Consider the following 19,481-nt stretch of genomic DNA (forward strand, 5'->3'; position numbering starts at 1 on the left):
GACTGCCCACCTGTATTAAACATTCCACAAAGCTGACTCAAGTCCAAATTATGTCCTTTCTACAGCTGTACATTTCACATTCCCCTGCTAGCCTTTATCTATATCCACTTCCCCATAAGTATGAATTCAGTCAAAGCCAGGTATTCCACCGCCCCATGGCAGACATTTATGATTTAAACTAATCTAATCAAGCTTTGTGTTACAACACTTATCGCAGTCACTTGACTTGCTCATGGGAAGCCTGTACTTCACTCTTTTTTACATTCCCTATATGTACAGCTTTCACTTTTTTTTTCTTTTTTTTTAGGCAAATGACTTCTCTGTTTCACAGAAGGTTATTATTGCTGGTCATATTGCTGTAAGTCCAGTTTGATCAATGCTTAATAATAAACATGTTCTCAAGTGTTGGCAGAAGGGCCTGACTTTCTGTCAGTCTACTCCAAGGATCTTCAGACGTGGCCCTTTTATGACTTGTGGACTTCAACTCCCAGAATTCCTCAGCCAGGCACACTGGCTGAGGAATTCTGGGAGTTGAAGTCCACAAGTCATAAAAGGGCCAAGTTTGAAGAGCCCTGGTCTAATCACATCCAGGATTCCAAATGCCGTAATCCTGATTTCAAACATCTAGGATCATATGAATATTCATTCCACTGCATTCAGCAAGTGCTCATTCCTAAAGCCTCCTTTCAAGCAAAATCAGAAATAGAAAGCAGCACAAGAGCAAAGTCCTGGAATATAAAGGGAGTTACTATTGACCTGACAGTGGTCCAACTGCTGATTTTATCAGCAATCTTTCTTTAATTGCTTCAGTTTTTAAAACTCAGTTTAATGGTTTCCAGCACTTTTCTACATTTGTTTTGGGAGCTATCCGAACAAAGGTTCCTACAACAAAAGACTGAGGCCCATCATCTCTCCCTCAAAAGTTAATTGCTAACAGGGGAAGTCACAAAATGCACTAGTAGAAGTCTATAAGCAGACATATATCCACCACGGAACCTCGGGGGAACATTTTAGATTTCCAAGATAGAGAAATGCTTCTCAGTCAAAATTATTTTAACAGGATTCTAAAGTAAAAGAACTGTTTTATCATCAGCTTATTTCTTAAATATTTAGAGATTGCAGAGAAAACCCTGTTATTTATATCAATCTATGTTAGGTATCAGTTAAAAAAAACTTGTAAGGCCTTAATAGTTGAAGGAGCATGTTGGTCCCTAAAGTATGATCTCCTAAAGATGTAATGTATGGTCATATCCTTAGGAGAACTACCATAAGCTAGTTGATATACCAAACAGGGCCTTTTTGGTTACAGCATCCATTTGTTGAATCTTCTCCCCAAAGTCAGCTTAGCTTCAAGTTTCAGCAAGTTAGAATGGAATGGAATGGAATAGAATGGAATAGAATAGATCTGGAAGGGACCTTGGAGGTCTTCTAGTCCAGCCCCCTGCTTGAGCAGGAGAACCTATACCATTTCAGACAAGTGACTAGTCTAGGCTCTTTTTAAAAACTTCCAGTGATGGAGCGCCCACATTTCTGGTTGACCAAGCCATTTTCTTCCTCAAGTTCATGTAAAAGTGGTATGACCAGCAATACTTGACTACATATCTTGGAATTAAATCTACCTCTCTGATCAGTGGAACACATTAAATTTCTCTATATATCAATGTAAAATGCATTAAAAGTAGCAGAAAAGATCTGAGCTCACTAAATTGTTTAGGTAACTGAAAATTAAAAAAAAACTTGAATACGTTTATGTTTTAAAAAATGGGGAGGAAAACAAGATTCAGGAAACAACAATTCCAAGTTCCTGTTCAGATAACTGGGTTTCTTTTTTCCTACCCCTCTGCTTTTAAATCTTCAAAGTTCTCTATGCCCTGCAGGGTTCAAGATGGGGCCAGTTTCACCGAGGCAATTAAAAATTCACCAGATGTTTAATATCAGGTTATGGTAGCTCAATAAGCAGTAAGTACTTGATTTGTTTTATTCTATGCCTTCCAGAGTTTAGGAAGTATGCAGGAAGGTGCTAATTATTTTTAAAGCTTTTTAAAAACTCAATGAATTCCTCTTGCTTTGAATTCAACAAAGTAGCAAGGGAAGAAAGAAAGTAGCATACATGAAAATAAGCCCCACTTATCACACCAAAATACCTTTATTTTGTCACATCACAGAATGTGATGACATAATGAAATAAAATAAGGTGACCTGACTACATTTATGCAGTAAACCCCAACATGGTGATTTAAGTGGAAGGCAACACCCCACTTTTTCAAGTATCTACTGGGAAAGATAACCTTTTCTTTAATAACACACACTCGAATTTGGAACACAATACCCAAATGTAGCTTTAGCCACATTTGAGGAATGAAGCAGATTGAAGAAGGCTGCCCGGAGAGGATTTCAGCTTTGATGTACCCATTAACCATTTAAGACAGAGTTTTATAAGGGAGGCGGAGTTGTTACAAAGAGTACCAGGCACCACTTAATCTCTTAATTCAGGTACAGGGGAAAACTGATGCGATCAAGTAGCGAAGCCCAGATCCTTCGAACGTTCTTTTCCGCTTCGCTGATCTAAGGCCAGGAGACATTGACAACGCCCCCTCCTCCCGGAGCTTTAAAGGAACACCCGAACTCGATTTGGGCCGCCGGATCACAGGAATGCCCGATTCTCTTCCCACGGGGTATCTCTGACGTCTGGGAACGCAGCAGACGTCGGAGATTGGCAGGGGGTTACATGGCAGAGCCTCTCTGAAATTTTTCATCCGAAATCTGCTCTCGGCTTCTCTGCAAGCCGAGGCAAACGGCAGCGCCACGCAGCCGTGTGGCTGCCGGCAGGACTCACGCTCGGTTCTCACCCGGCGGAAGCCACCCATAGCTTTCTTTAAAAAATAAAAAAATAAAAAATGACGACCCGGGACCGGGGTGGCCGGTGGGAAGAAGGGGCACAACAGAACTGTTGCCCTCCCTTGGCTTTCTCTCCCTCCGAGTCCTCCTCCTCCCTCTCTAGTCAACATGGCTACTCATGCTTTCTCAAGAGTAACGCAGTTTGTCGATCACGTCAAGAGAAACCACCTTATCCCCCATCGCGTCAAAGGGAATTTACGTGCCGGGGGAAGAGAATCTAGGAGAGTTTGGAACTTTTTGCTCTTTATCAACCAACCAACAGCGAAAACTTTTCACTAGCTCCCACTTCTAGGCGCATCTATTTGTCACGCCAGATCTGCTCGGAAACACACCATAAACTTTGCTTAACGCGCTTTCCTGCTTCTTCCCGTGAGTAATCCTCGCCCAACCCACTTAATTGTATTTTAGCAGAGATTTTGTGCTTTTTTTTTTTTGAGCCCAGTAATTGGCAGAAATTCAGTGGGGTGGACGGTAGTTCCGCCGGCCACCGCAGGAGTAGCGTTCGGAAAACCTCGCGGAAAGAGAAAGAAAAAAAATGGAACAGGTGAGCTCTTGCCGATTCTGGGATGGGAAAGTCCTCGCCTGTTGAATTTCTGCCTTCCGCCTTTTCAGATCAACCCACGGACCTTTCGACCTCCTGCGTTCGTAACCTCCCGCCTCTCCCTCTCGCGGATGAGACCTAGATTTTTTTTTTTTTTACCCGCTGAGAAATGTGGTTGTTTTCCTCTCCATCCGCTTTCATTTCGTTCTCCTGCTCCTGCTGGGCAGCTTCCTGCTCGCCTCGCCTCGCCTCGGGTTTCTCCGGCAGCCCACGAATGAATTCTTCTCGGCACTCGAGGCCCAGCTTCTGCAGATGCTGGTCGGTCTCCGAGTCTACTACCAGCAAGCGCACCGACCCCGCCGAATTTCGGATGCGGTTCACTACTTGCTGGTGACTTTCCTTCTCGACGTTGTCTCCGTTCACTTCTATCAAGCGGTCCCCAGCCTTCAGACCGGATTTTTCGGCCGGGGAATCGGGCTCCACCAGCCGGATGAACTGGCCCGTTTTGCCCTTCTCCCCGTGTAGATGGAAGCCGTAACCGTTCGGCCCCTTTTCCGGGCAGCACAATCGAGGCAAGAGCCGCTGTTCGTTCCCTCCCCCGTTGTCCATGTTTCTCCTTCGCTTGATCGAATGTCCCAAGAACCTCAACCGGAATCAAAAGAGTTTCGAGTCACTTGAAGGATGCAAAGTCTTAGGCAAGCAACTTCAAGGGGGCTAGCCTGAAGCAATCCGGCTGGCAGTCCGGCTTCGGAGCAGTAGCAGGTGTTTCCAGGGCTGGTCCGGAACGATTTGAGAGCAACAGGATCCCGATTACGAATATATTAAGAAGCCTCCGCTCCGCCAATCACAACTTTAATAGGTGTCTGAGCGTTCCAGAATGTCATTGACATTTTATCAGAGGGGCGGGCACGATTACGAAGGATGGCGTTGGACCAATGAAAATCGGGAGAAGGGAGTTGCAATGCGCTAAGCACGCCTCTCAAAGGCAAAGACGAGTCGGAAATGGGAACGGAGGCGGAAACATGCAAATAACAATCCCCGCCCCTTATTCTTCATTGTATTTCTTTATTGGTTGTCCAGGTAGTACAAAAACGTTTCACTTTCTTCCAGGAAGCCGGGCTGTTATTTAGAGTGTCGATACTTTCTTACCAGGTAACTATAAATTTTCTTTTATGAAAAGCAGTTCTTTTCGCACAGAAAACAGAATTCACAGTCGTCCTTAATGACATTTAAACCTAATTAAGTTTAATTAAATAAAATAAAGTTAATTAAGGACACAAGGTGTATTTTCCTAAACTAAGCTCTGGGCTACCTCACAATATTTACCAACTTATCTGGGAAACAGAAGAACAAGGAACGGGACATGGGATCACGGAAATAACTTTGGGCCATTCCAAATCGAACACCCATCTCTGAAAAGTCTGTGGCCAACTATTTTTGAAGCCCACTATGGAATCAAGCTTGTTTTATCCTAAATGGATACAGATGGACGTCTGTATGCCACAAACACCTTCCAACACTTCAAATTACACTCCCACGTGTCCAGGAGAGAGAGCCTTATGAGACAAAATGGATCTTATTCAGTCCAAAACTGATAAGATGATTTTAGCTAATATTTCTACTACTGTAAATGGGTAGATAGTCCAAATCTCTGAGTCACAATGTAACAAATCTGTATAGGATCTCTCACAAGTCTTTCCTGAGAAACTCTTGCTCTCTGTTGTTTTGCTTAGAGCTTCAATGTTCTCTTCATATATTGTATTGGTGTTCTATATGTATTTTGTGGGTGTCTTGGAATCAGTATTGTCTTTGGCAATTGCCTGGGCCAGTCTCTGCAGTTGTTTTGGCAAAGTTTTTCAGGAGTGGTTTGCCATTGCCTCCTTCTTAGAGCTAAGGGAAAGTGACTGGCCTTAGGTCACCCAACTGGCTTTGTACCCAAGGCAGAACTAAAAGCCAGTCTCCCAGTTTCTAGCTGGATACCTCCACCACTACAGCAAACTGGCTCTGCTCCATATTTTAGTATATAATAAATGCAGATAGTCTTTGACTGCCATCCATTTGTCAGCGACTGTTTAAAGTTACGGCAGTGCTGAAGAAAAAGGACAGCAACTGGTCCTCAAAGTTATATCCACTGCAGCATCCCTGCTCACATAATTGCAGTCCAGACATTCAGTTGCCCTGCTCATGATTATAACATTGCAGGGAGCTGTAGTCACACGATCACCATTTTTTTGATGTATTCTGCCAGCTTCACACAAGCAAAATCAATGGGGAAGTTGGCAGGGATGGCTAGTCGCTCTGGTAAATCACTCCCACTTTCTCTCCTGTCCACAGCACCTATCTGTGCATAGCCTACACCAACCCTCTCCTAAGTTTCATGTGATCTGTGTTGGCCCTCCCAGCCCCCCCCCCCATTCACTCATGACACCCCCAGCCACCCCACAGCCACCCCAGCCTCTTTACCTGGGACTCCTGCCTCTTCTTGCTTAACAATCTAGATGCTTCAGGCGTACAGCAGCAATTAGGACTGCTGGGATGGTTGTCACTAAGTAATACAGTCATGTGATAAGACACATTGCTTAGCAATGGCAGTCCTGTTCCCAATTACCATCATAACCTAAGTATTCCATGTATAAAATGGCCATCAAGATGTTGGACTAGATGGATAAACCCATATTTAACTGCTATCTCAGCCATGGAAGTTCTCTAGGTGTCTTTGAATCAGACAATCTTTCTCAGCCCAACTTATGTCACAAGGTTTTTGTGAGGAAAAACTGGAGGAGGAACACCCATGCATACCACCTAGAAATCCTGGGCAAAAGATGGACTGTAATAAATAATGAATATTCTCATCTACATTCTTGAGCAAATCATTAGAGAAGGCTTATCTGGCTTCTGTTGTCCTGTCCATCTCAGCTTCTCCTCCCTGATCCTCAACTAATAGCTCTTGTGCATTCAATTTTTTTTATTTTGTGATCCAATCCTATTTTTAAATGGCAATAATTTGGAGATCAAAAATGGATAGTTCTTGGGGAACCCGGAACTTTGTTTCTAGTTTCCTGTTGCTGTTGAATGCTAAATGGCTGAAGGCTTTTGTAAAAGCATTCATCTCCTATTAGGAAATTGGTTGCTAGGATAGACAAGGAACTGTTCTTCTTTTTGACAAGCTAAGAGAGGTTTCCCCTTGTCATCTTCCCAGGCTGCAAAATGCATGCCCTTGAAAGTTATGTTTAATCCCCACTCTTTAGGAAATCCTTAATCTCTCTCCTTTAATCCACCTGTTCGACTTTTTATTATTTTGTTTTAAGTTTTGTTAACTGGCATGACACTCATCAGAGCAGAAACAGAGCACAAATCTGACAAACAAGTACATTCATGGGAATTTTTCAAAGATTGACCTTGTGACTTCTTAATCTCAGTCTAAGGATTTCCTGCAGCAAGGCTTTTTCTATAGCTGAATCCTACTCTGAGGACAGTTCATTGCCAGCTAGGTCATCCGACGACCCTCACTGCTTCAAGTCACAGATAATTATATTGGAGCAATATTAGTAGGAGGTGAGCTCAAACATCCGGTTTCCCAAGAAAAAGCAAAATCACGTAGGAAGATACAAGCTGTAGAGCAATCCTTTCTATGTAGCATTCAAAACCAGGAGGTTTATAGCAATAGCTTGGACAGAAACTAAACTGTTTACTGACTGAATAATTAGATAATTTACAGCAGATTGTTTCTCTTTTCATTTCTGACTTCCCTTCATTTTTGGTATATCATAGCAAAAAAAAAGAGGCTGGGCTGCATCTATACTTTCAATGTATTCTTGACACATCTGAACTAGAGTCCATGAACCAGTTAGGCCTTCTGTACTAACAGGAGTCAGTTTAAAGGGAATTGAACCAGTTAAATCAGTTTGAGTCCTCCCTACATTCTCCAGGAAACTATCTTGCCCTCTGCCACTTCATAGACTAGAGTCACTAGACATTCCCTGTTCAAATCAAACTGAACAGTACTGCAAAGTTCAGCTGAGTTGGTAATGCCTATGAGCATAGGGGCACTGGACCACAACAATCAATGTGATCCCTAAGTGAGTGTCAAGAGTGTGATGCTTTTTGTTTCTTTCTTTCCTTCTAGTGCAGGGGTGTCAAACACCTGACGTGTCGTGACGTATCACAACTTTTTTCCCCTTGCTGGAGCTGGTGTGGGTGCGGCTTCCACATGAAGCATCTGGTCTGCAGGCTGGCAATTTGACAACCCTGTTCTAGTGGAATTCTGGAATGTTGCAGCCCAGAAATTCATGGGGATTTCTCTAACCCTAGTTGAGAATTTCCATCTTTTGGTCCTTCAGCTCTTGGGGCATGGGAAGAAGTAACAATAGCCTGCCTGCCTGCCTGCCTGCCTGCCTGCCTGCCTGCCTGCCTGCCTGCCTGCCTGCCTGCCTGCCTGCCTGCCTGCCTACCTACCTACCTACCTACCTACCTACCTACCTACCTATCTATCTATCTATCTATCTATCTATCTATCTATCTATCTATCTATCTATCTATCTATCTATCTATCTAACTAAGAAACTGCCCATCTCCATCAGAGCTTGTCTACTTCAGCCCCTTTACTTGATTCTGTCTGACAGAGTGTTCTGCTCCCTTGGCTACTTAGTTTGTCCTTGGAGTAGTTTAATGGAGCAACAGCATAGTTTTTTGCCCCAGGCTTAACATTGTTTTTCAACTTCCTTGCTCAAACCTATAAAGTGTTTGAAAGTCTGCCGTTCTGTTCTAGTCCCAAGAGCTTGTGCTTGGAAAATATCTGAACAGTTTTAGTTTTACTTGCGAAAATGTCTTGGTGTATGAGCTTTCTTCTTTACCCAATTCTGTCTGGCAGGTGATGCTGCAGAAAAGGAGGTCAGTGTGTGCCGGGTTCCCTGGTGTTCACCCTTTAAATCCATTCCATCTCATTAGTACATCAGTCTGCAAATCTTTCTGTTGAAAAGCAGCTAAGTTGATACTAATGCTGTTGCTTTACTTCTCTATTATACTGCTCTTCCCCCACCCCGAGTAGCTTACACGAGAAAAAAAGATTAAAAAGAAATAAAACGTGCAATAGTTAAAATTAATAACATCACACTGTTCTCTTTCAGAGGAACTGCCATGCAGAAAAAGAGAGAAGTGGGAAATAATAAACTAAAGAAATTGAAGACATGAGGTAAAAATGGGGAACATGCCTAAAGGTCATAGTGGGATTAGGCAGCCTAACAAAAGCAAGCAAGCAAGCAAGGAATAAATTTAGCATATACCAACGGTATTCACTAAATCTCCCCATGTCTTTTATGTTTGCAAATTGTGCTGGCCTCCATTATGTCTGTATGCTGCTTCATATATTGTGTTTTTGTTTTTTAAACTTTTTACCTCTCTCTTTTTCAGCACCCCATCCATTCATTACATATCGGCTTTCCTCTTGACCCATTCTTTTTTTTCACATACTTGTTTTGAAATTTGTTTCTCCTCCATTCTCTTAATTGTTTTGGAAGTGGGGAAAGTTGTTTACCACTGCATTGTCTGTTGTAACAGACATGTTAACAGAAGAGCATCTGCATTTTGTTGAGTTCTCTTGAGAAAAAAAAAATCTCTGGATATGGGATTGATTCTCCCTTTTTCCAAAACAACCTGCCATGGTGGGGGTCAGCAATTCTCTTGTACCCATACGCAGAAATTTCCTGTGATTAAAGGTATGGCATTCCTTTGTAGCTATTTGATTTGGATTTTCCCTAATGATTTAAATGGGCTTTTGTTGTGATATTGTCTATTTGCGTCAGTCAATGGCATCCACTCACCTGATCTGAGAGTGCTTTCGGGCCCTTTGTGCCGCTATCCATTCCAGTTGGTAATTCAGCAGTGTTGACTCATAATGAATCTACATTCTTTGCCCTGCCTTGCCCTGCTTGAAGGTAAGCTCCCTACCCCATTATGCTAGCTAGACTAATCTGATTTCCAGATGGCTTGTCTGCTTCTTGTCTGGATTACATCAAAAGGCTGACAGGCTGAGAAATTATACATCAACAGGGCAAATTTTGTTGCTATCTTCAATCATCTTGCCTTAATGCTTCATTTGTTTGGCTCCAACACTTGTTGGGTCTGCTGTCTTAGCTCTAGATTCTCGAAGTTGATGCAGGTAAGAGCTTTTTCTCTTGAAAACATCTGGATTCCATGGAATCCTTTTCCTCCTCTTTGCAATAGTCACTACATTCTTACATGTTGAGATTTTCCTAATCCTAGATGCCTTTCCATCTCAGTTTGAGTAAAATGACTTCTTAGAAAGCCTTGTCCAGACTTTTCATTATCTATGCCACATTTAGCTATTTTTAAATGCTAATCTGCCTTATCTTGCATGCTTTATCTTCTTATAAAGTGTGTGTGTGCACAGCTATGTGTAGGGGTGTGCATCTCTCTCTCTGTGTATGTGTGTGTGTGTATACACACACACACACATACATATACACACACCCAACACATATGGTACATATATATACTTACATATTGCATGTGCATACACATATGCGAACTAGTGGCAGATTGTATAAAAAATAATAGCATTTTTTCCCAAAGTGTAGCTAACAACAGAAAAGTTTCCTACCGAATGTGCATGTTGTACACTGTTCAGCAAGTTTGGTTACAATTATCCTGTTAGTGATGCAAAAAATGGATTTGGAGATAAACACATCTTTTTTGTTTTGGGACTTTTCTTCTACTTGTTATACCTTACACTGAAAATCATACAAATTATTTTAGAGCTGCTGTTGCTTGTCAAGGCTGCCTACTAGTTCCTTGATGTTATTTCCAGTATTTGGAATCTATTAAGGCATCAAGAATTATTGATCCATTGTGCAAGAAACAAAATAACTACAATAATATGTAACATTGGATGGGTAGATATATGCCTGATTTACAACAGTTGCATTTTGCTGTTTTCTGGTCCATAATTTTTTCAGTAGAAGGATGAAAAAGAAGACTTCTAAACAAATGTTTCTGGTTTTGTCTATAATAAGTTGAAAGCATTTTGTTCATTGTCAGGTTATATATGGTGTTAATACTATTACAGCTTAGAACATTTGATTGATATCTTTGTATCATCCAAAGATTAATTTGATATTGTTATTTTTAGTTCTTATCGTTTAAAAAGGCTCTTTATTTCCTTTGTGGGATTTATCATGCTAGCATTTAATTGTATGCCTTATTGTCTTGATTTACACTTTAATCTTAGCTCTTCATTTTTTAATATCTGAAAGAAATTATTCACAGGCTCTTTCATATGCCTATGTATGCCTGTATGCATTTTAAATAAGCAACTTCATTTTCAAGGAATTAGTGTTATTACTGAATAACATGCATGAGAAAACCCTACCTCAAGATTTTATTAAAAAATTAACAAGCATATATCAGAGCATGTTCTAAGGCCTGGCAACAATTCTGAAATCAATATGTTAACTCAGTATTGGGGCATCTGGAAGTAAAATGCCAATTTCTTTGGATACAATACTACTATTGGAAGAGATCAAACCCTGGGTAACTGTTGCCAGCTATTGTAGATAATTATTAGCACAATTAATTTGTTCCCATTATTTCCCATATTTCTTTATAATCAGCAATTCCCAACCTTCTTAAGTGGGTCAGTGCAACTATAATGTTTAGAATATGCATTGATTGCTTTCAAAGAATCGCTTGGGAGAGAGAGTTGGATCCCTACTCACAGGATGGCTGGAGTAGGGATATAATTAATTCAAAAGTTCTGCTTTACCAAAATACTAGTTGCCCGTTCCTTTCCTCAAGATAGTAAGCACTCCCCTTGCTTAGTTTTATCCTTTTGAGGCATGCATAGGCACAACTCTAGCTACTCACAGGGTTTTTTTGTGGGGAAAATAGGAGGAGGACAGTGTGTGGGATATATTTGTCACCTTAAGTTATTTGTAAAAATAAGGCGGGATACAAACAAAGGAACAAATGGAATAGTAGTTGTGTGATTCACAATTTCATACATAGTGTGTAAAGTGGGTTTGGGAGTGGGGGTTAAGATTAAGGCCATACCCTAACTCGGGTGTCTTCAAACTTGGCCCTTTTATGATTTGTGGACTTCAACTCCCAGAATTCCTCAGCCAGCGTGCCTGCCTGAGGAATTCTGGGAGTTGAAGTCCACAAGTCATAAAAGGGCCAAATTTGAAGACCCCTGCTCTAACTTATCTAGCTGCCTTATCATTTGTAACTTATAACATACAACATAAAACAGGATCTGTTGTTGCCTCCTGTATGTGTAAATTTTTGCCAACACAAGTGTGCACCTGTTCTGCTCCTGCCCTCCTGACCTTATGTAAGAGCCTCAAAATCTGCTTTTGCCAGTTGCCCTGGACCTCCAATGGAAGAGTGTTACACTGGAGGCGACTGATAGATAAATAACAGATCCCATCTCCCCCCCCCATCCTACTACCTCCCTCCCCATCTTTTAGTTAAAGTTGATAATTTATACCTTTATAGTATTTTATTCGTATTATACACATGTTTTGTATAGTTTTACCTTTTTTAACATTGTACGCTGCCAGAGTCATCCTGCGGTAAGATGGGTGGCAATCCTTGAACAGATACAGAAGAAGGCTTTGATTTTGCACTAACGTACCTCTACTGTTGTTTCTCAACCTTTCAGTTTTGAGGTCTGTGGACATCAACTCCCAGAATGGCTGACTGGAGAATTCTGGAATTTAAGTCCACACAATCTAGTTGCCAAGGTTGAGAAATACTGCTATGGATTGATCAACCAAGTACAGGCCCAAAGTACATTCAACTTCCAATTGCTGATGGATATTTTAGAGGTCCAGCCTGTACTGTCTGAGTCAATCCAAAATTAGAAAAATTCTGGGCATGTGTGTGTGTGTGTGTGTGTGTGTGTGTGTGTGTGTACAGTCTAGCTATTTTTTTTAGAACATTTCCAAGAGTAGTTCAGCATATTAATACCTGGAATACCATCATATTGGCTAAAGAGAGAGGTCTTTTTTTGTAATTTTATGTACAAAAATTATACAAATTGTTATTCATTAATCTGGTATGAAAAGAGAGATTTCTTCTTTTGGCCTCTTGAACAAATTGTCCTCTTGGGGAAAATATTGCTGGCTTGATAAGTCACTAATTCTGCCTATCTCCTCCTCAAGCAGATTAGAGAAGAAAAGAAGATAAAAAGTCACTGATAACAGGCAATAACTAGCACTGCTGAGTTATTCTGTTCATTAGGGCAGATCCTGAGATCAGACAAGGCCATAATTCATAATTGTACTTTGTTTGGTTTTGACTTAATATGTTACATAAACCTACTCACTGCACTTTGCAAATTAAGGTGCATGGACTTGGATTTATGGGAACATAGCCAATTGCAATAATTTCATAAACCAAGGAGTAGCCCTCTGGGACAAGATTCCTCCCCCAATCTGCTATTGTTTAGAAGAGCCCCGAAGACCTGGTTCTTCACCCAGGTCTTTGGCAAGAGAGAATGACAACTCTTGTTTCATCACACTTGCTATTTTTTTTAATCTTTAATCTGTATCGATTGCGTTGTAATTTCTTTGATGGTTGTGAGCCACCCAGAGTCATTGAGAGTTGGGAGAGTTGGGTGGCGTACATGTTTAATTTATTATGATTGGTTGCACAGTCAACCAGATGTTTAGACTGAATTTGATATTTTTATCCATCTAATGAGTCCTTCCCAACCACCTGGGTTAGGCAGAAGTTGCCGTTAAAGGGTATCATTGCAGGATGGAAGCTGTTCCAAGTAAATCTGCCTTTTGCAATTGACTGATGGTGATTTGGCCACTGCCAATGGTATTCAAATGGTGCTCCAAATGTTTTGGGATTGTATCCAAGGTGCCTGTTTCCTATTGTTATGCCTATTGCTACTTTCTTTGCTTTCTTTGGCCACAGTCTTTCTACTTCTGTTTGCAGGTCATTGTATTCTTCTATTCTGCTGTCTCCAGATACTACCAGGTCTACTATCTAGACTTTTTTGTCTTTCTTATTGACTGTTTTTAAGTCTGAAGTGTTGTTATGGTTTGTCACAGAATCAGCCAGATGTTCAGACTGGATTTGGCATTTACATCCACCTATTGAATTATTATTATTATTATCACACAGTCAGCCAGATGTTCAGACTGGGTTTGGCATTCTTGTCTACCTATCGAGTCCTTTCCAAGGACCTGGGATAGGCAGATCTGGATGTCTGATGGTATTACAGATATCGTCGCAGGGTGGAAGCTGTTCTGAATAAATCTGCTTTTTGCAATTGACTGATGGCGGATTTGTCAATGCTAATGGTGTTTAAGTGGTGCTCCAGATGTTTTGAGATTGCACCCAGGGCCCCTATCACTATTGGGACTACCTTTGCTTGCTTTTGCCACAGTCGTTTTATTTCTATTTGTAGATCTTTGTATTTTGTTATCTTCTCCGTTCTTTCTGTTCTATTCTGTTGTCTCCAGGTACTGCCACATCCACTATCCAAACTTTTTTGTCTTTTTTATCAACAATTGCTAAGTCTTGGGTATTATGTGGCAGGTGCCTGTCTGTTTGGATTCTAAAGTCCCAGAGCCATTTAGCATCTTCATTTTCTATGTTTTTCTCTATTTTATGGTGCCACCAGTTCTTGCTTGCAGGCAAATAATATTTCTTGCAGATTTTCCAGTGCACCATTGTTGCTGCATTGTCATGCCGTTGCTTGTAGTCAGTTTGTGCAGTTTTCTTGCAGCAGCTTACCAAGTGGTCCACTGTTTCTTCAGTTTCTTTGCATAGGCAGCACTTACTGTCTGTTGCTGTCTTCTCAATTCTGGCTTTGTATGCATTTGTTCTTAAGGCTTGGTCTTGTACAACCAGAATAAGTCCCTTTCTTCAGTGTTGTTGCTGTTATTATTATTGTTAGTGTGTGAACCCAACCCACATGAGGGGGGCTCTCAGACAGCAGAAGAGAACGTCTAGATCTTTCGCTACTGTAGAAAAAAACAGGATAGTATCTCCTTTCCCATTTCACGCACAAATGGCCTAACCTCTGATTTGTTCTCAGCAGAACAGTGTCTTTCACCAAATACGAGGGCAGCAAAGAAGATTAGAATTGGGCAAACATTCTGGCAAAGAAGATTCCCAATTCCATCTTCTTAATCTAGACCAGGGGTAGGCAACCTTGGCTCTTTTATGACTCGTGGACTTCAATTCCCAGAATTGGTGATACTTAGCTGCTGCATCCTTGGCAGAGAAAGGCTTGCTCAGAGGGAATATATAGTTTCTGACTCAGAACTTGTGCTAATATCCCAATCCTGCAGCTACTTTTTAGATGAGCTGTGGTAGATACCAGGAATATGGTCCTTCTCTGAGATGACTTGAGTGGGTGAGATACCTTGATTTGGTGCTCCTGAACTCTTCATAACACACCTGAACCAGTCTCAATTGCCTCTTTTGCATAATCAAATGTCCAGAAGTACACAACTGCTTTACTAATTTGCACATTATGGGTTAAATTACAGAAAGGATTAAATCAAACCACAATTCAACACAGGCTCTGCAAAATGGGCTTTAGCTGCACACAAAGGGAGGAATGTAGTTCCGCTCAAAAGCACAACAAAAGAAATTCATAGCAGCTCATCTCGTAAAAAAAATTGTGCAAATTGAAGATGTGGTCAATATACATAAAATAATTCATCCACATGTCCTGCGTTATGCATAAAGGGTGGTGTGAGCTTTGCTTCCTTTTAAGGGATAGGAAAAGAAGGAAGTGCAGAAAACTTTTATAGGCTTCAGATATTTTTAAAGTGTTTTTACATACTTGCCTGGATTTGCATAAAACAAAATGCATTATAATGTTGCCCAATTCGTGCCCAAGCTCTTAGAGGGGGAGATTTGAACGGTCATGCATTCCATTATGAAGCTGATTAACCACTAAAGAAAAGGCAAGTATCAACTAAGTACTATAAGAAAAAGGAATAAAAAATACAACAGGGGAGAAAAGCTGAGCAATTATAAGTAACCGTTCATGGCCAGAGTCCAAGGAGCCTATTGAATTTAAACAAGGAAGCATAAAAAGCCTTAGCTAAACTTTCCTGCTGATTGCTTACAGCCATAATAAGAAGCTGATCCTCAAGACAAGCCTAAAATTCCCAAATATCATTTTGGATTTTGGAGGAAAGGTTTTGGGGCCTAAAGGAATACAAATTGGCACTATTGATTTTATTCTGCCAATGTCTGAATCTGAATGGCTTCCAAAAAGGATTGGTGGAGCTCAGGGTTATCAGGAAGCAAATGGTAGGGTCTCCTGCTTGAGCAGGGGGTTGGACTAGAAGACCTCCAAGGTCTCGTTCAGCTGTTATTCTGTTAGTCTTGGGAGACTGAGGACTACTTTTGATCTATGGGCAGCAAGTCTTCAAATATCCATTGCAGGGAACATCTGCAGGGCAAGATGGGGGGGGGGGATCTCTCCAGGTCCTGCTTGCAAGCAGCCCAGAGGAATCTCTTGGCCATGTGAGAAACAAAATGCTACCCTAGATAGATGTTGGTTTGATCCAGCAGGGAAAATTAATTCTGTTCAAGTAAGGCTCCACAGCTTTCCCAGCTTGCAGTGTAAAGAGGCAGGGAAGCAGAAAATTTCTGGACTGCAGTCAGTTTTATCTGTTCTGCTCCCCTTCGGAGTATGGTAAGTTGCCTGCAAAGGAAGAACCCAGGGCCGAGAATGGGACAAACCCCAAAACTATCCAAACTACACAGTTTGGAGTGAGTAGATTAAGGCTTGGGGGGGGAGGGGGGGGGAGAAGGAAGACAAACAGAAACAGAAAGCTTCCCAATTAATCGTGTACCGATCAAACAGAGAATCAGCAACTTTACTTCCTCTTAGGCATGTTTGATGATAGGCTAAAAATCTCAGAGGAGCAAATTTAACCCTGTTCCCAGAGGGAGCTTGGGGGTGGGTGGGGGTGTTGGTGGTGACAAACAGCCAATCAAGTGAGCACACATCTCTGGGGAGGGGGGGGAGAGGGGATTTTTCCATGCTGTGCTTAAGGTGAGGCATGCCAGTCATCACGTAGGCAAAGAGCCCCCACTGAATGCCCCAGATTTACATTTGAAGGTTCAGAGCAAATGGGGGGGGGGAATAGTAGGAAAAGAGTTGGTTCTGTTCCTTCTGTGCTTCTCCTCAGACAGATGTGACAAAAGCTGAAGCTGGGGAACAAATCCAAACAGGCCAGCACGGAGGTCTGTAGCTCAAAATGTGTTCCCGGATGGAAGGCTTCTACTAGCCGTAGGGTGCATTGGTGCCAGGTTTCATGTACCATTCAGGAACCCTTGAAATCACAATAGCCCTTAGCCCCCAATCTCCTCCTTCTTGGTGGGGAAGCTGGCAGAAAACAGGCAGGTCAGGACAGCTTGTTTGAATGGGGTAATTTCTTGTTTCCAAGGAGACAGGCTGGAGGGAAGGGGGCAAGGAATAATTTCCACACTGGATAATTGGGGACTTGTTTTGTGTCGTGAAGTGGAGTACTGTATACAGTGGATGTTCTCTTTACTGTGAGCTTGGTGAGCCCTTATTTTTTTAAAAAAGGACTAGAAGACCTCCAAGTTCCCTTCCAATTCTGCTTTTTTTCTATTCTGTAGATGTGTTTATTCCCTCCTTTATTACTTTATAAGTAACTCAAGGTGGCAAACATACCTAATATTCCTTCCAATTCCTCCTCCTCCTCCTCTTTTCACCACAACCATCCTGTAAGATGGGTTGGGCTGAGAGACTGACTATCCCAACTGACTTTCATACATAAGGTGGGACTAGAACTCACTGCTGCCTGATTTCTGGCCTTAACCATTACTCTAAACTGACTCTCAAAACTTCACCCTCCCTGTCTGAACCACTCCCAAGAAGAACTTTAATGACCTCAAAAACATACCAGCAAGTGGTAGGCAAGGTGAAAAAAGATAAAATATTTTGGCCTATGAGCTTCAGCGTGGAAGTTAAAGTGCAGTATTGAAGTTAAAGCAACGAACGAGATTGACTACACTTCCAGCAAACTCTGGGTCTGTTTTCATCGGCAGTGATCTCTGGATGATGATGATGATGATGATGATAACGATAAACTGAGCTGCAAGAATTACATTTACAAGCTTACAAGAGCCTTTTCTCAGAAGCACAGGCAATATTGTTCCGGCAGCCTAAGCTGCAGTCCAGCAACAGCAACAAGGCCACCGGTGGGATGCTAAAGGCATTTGGAGAATGCTGAAGTCTGCAGTAAAAGAATAGTGGGAGAAAGAAGAGGAGGAGGAGGAGGGTTTTAATTTAACAGATTATGTTTACTTTTCCCCTTCCCCTTTGGACCGTGATACAGTCAGTGAAACTCTGGGTGCTTATTACTTGGAAGAGGCATTGTGCACCCAGATTCTCCCACACCCACTCACCCTGGCAGGGCAAATTCCAGTCAGGAGTTGCCTCTCCCTCATGACTGAAATTCTGTGCATATTTACTGAGAAAGTCAGTGTGGTGTAGTTGATAAAAGTTGCTGAGCTGGGACTGGAGAGAGCAAAGTCAATGGGGGGTAGGGGCTCTTCTCTCAACTCATTTTGTCTCTCAGGGCAGTTGTAGGGGCAAAATTGAAAGAGGGCATCCAATGGGCAGGAGGTAGAACAACACGTGCAAAAACTGGTGAGAGAAAGATGACTAATAACATGAATCTTCTTCTTCCCCTTCTCTCCAGGGAACAGAGTTCAGCTGCATACCTGGGTTGTTGGAAGCCAGCCCCACTGTACTCAGTGTGATTTATTTTGTGTGCACAGCAGTGTAGTCATTCCAAAGTGAATGCAGATGTGAAATCCTAACTAGATTAGCTTTCGGCAGTAAAAAAAAAAAAAAATCTGAGAGCTCCGTGCAATGTAACTATGGGAAAGCTGTTGTCAGCAGCAGAGAAAGCAGAAGTGAATCTGGAAAGAAAAAGTTGAATGAGAAAGATAGAGATTGGCTAAGACATTGTAGTTAAAGTCGGAATTGTACATTTCAACCCTATGGACAATTTTGTTGGGGTAGATCTGCTAATCATCATGCACCAAATCATCTCATAAATGGATTAATGAAAAATCCATCCTTTAGATTAGAAGGCCATCTGTAATGATTGGGCAATTGAACTCAGTGGCTGGATTTACCCATTCCACTAATCCAGGGGTAGGCAACCTTGGCTCTTTTATGCCTCATGGACTTCAATTCCCAGAATTCCTGAGCCAGGGTTTCATTTATTTTGGCCTAACACAGACATGTCAGACACAAGGCCCGGGGGCCAGATGTGGCCCGTGAAGTGGTTTCATGTGGCCTGCAAAGCCATCCTGGAAACAGTGAGGGAACAGCCCCTACTGCCTTGGCCCTGGTCCAGGCCGGCTGGGAGCCAATGTACAATTTTGTGGTGGCCATCTATGCTGAAACACATTCAGTCTTGGCTCCACAAGGCCATCTGGAAACAGCAAGGAACCAGCCCCTGCCGTGTCGGTCCCGCCCCCTGGGTGCATGCTGGGGAGGTGTCACCCTTTGTGAGGAATGAAGAAATGCACCATCACCTGGAAGTGGCCAGCAAATGGCCCTTGCCTACTTCACATATCCAGCTTGATGGGCTCTGGAGGAGGGGTTTCAGCAGGCAGTGAGGCTCCTCCAGTGGACCATGCCTTGGCACTTGCCCCGGTCTCACCCCATTCTGCCAGAGACCCTCAGATCTGTCCCATTCCTGCCCAGGCCCCCACAGGCACCCTTGACACGAAGAATGTAGAGCTGACCATGCCTACCCAGTAGGCCACACCCACTCCATCCACACCCACCCAGTAGGCCACACACCCCGGACCCCTCCCCCCGAGGGCAACTGCAATGCTGATGTGGCCCTCAATGAAATTGAGTTTGACACCCCTGGCCTAACATGTTGCATGAACTTATCACTGAGTTTAAGTCTCAAAGTACAGCAGAGAGTATTGTAGCCTAAATTAAAGAATTTCCTAAGCCAGCAAAACCTTTTAATCTAATACATCCCTA

At 42.3% G+C, this 19,481-nt stretch overlaps 1 protein-coding gene across 1 annotated transcript in view; it reads right to left on the bottom strand.

Annotated features, from left to right (window-relative positions):
- The window catches only part of LOC114922167 (Na(+)/H(+) exchange regulatory cofactor NHE-RF1-like), a 45,652-nt gene extending 41,340 nt beyond the window's left edge, over positions 1–4,312 (bottom strand). Inside the window, exon 1 of the mRNA XM_029284835.1 lies at positions 3,599–4,312. Within this exon, the coding sequence (XP_029140668.1) occupies positions 3,599–4,048 (450 nt within the window). The 5' untranslated portion in view covers positions 4,049–4,312. The remainder of the gene's footprint in view (positions 1–3,598) is intronic.
- Between the last annotated feature and the right edge of the window lie 15,169 nt (positions 4,313–19,481).

This window comes from Protobothrops mucrosquamatus, unplaced genomic scaffold (assembly GCF_001527695.2).
Source record: "Protobothrops mucrosquamatus isolate PMUCROS unplaced genomic scaffold, P.Mucros_1.0 scaffold1002, whole genome shotgun sequence".
Taxonomy (NCBI): domain Eukaryota; kingdom Metazoa; phylum Chordata; class Lepidosauria; order Squamata; family Viperidae; genus Protobothrops; species Protobothrops mucrosquamatus.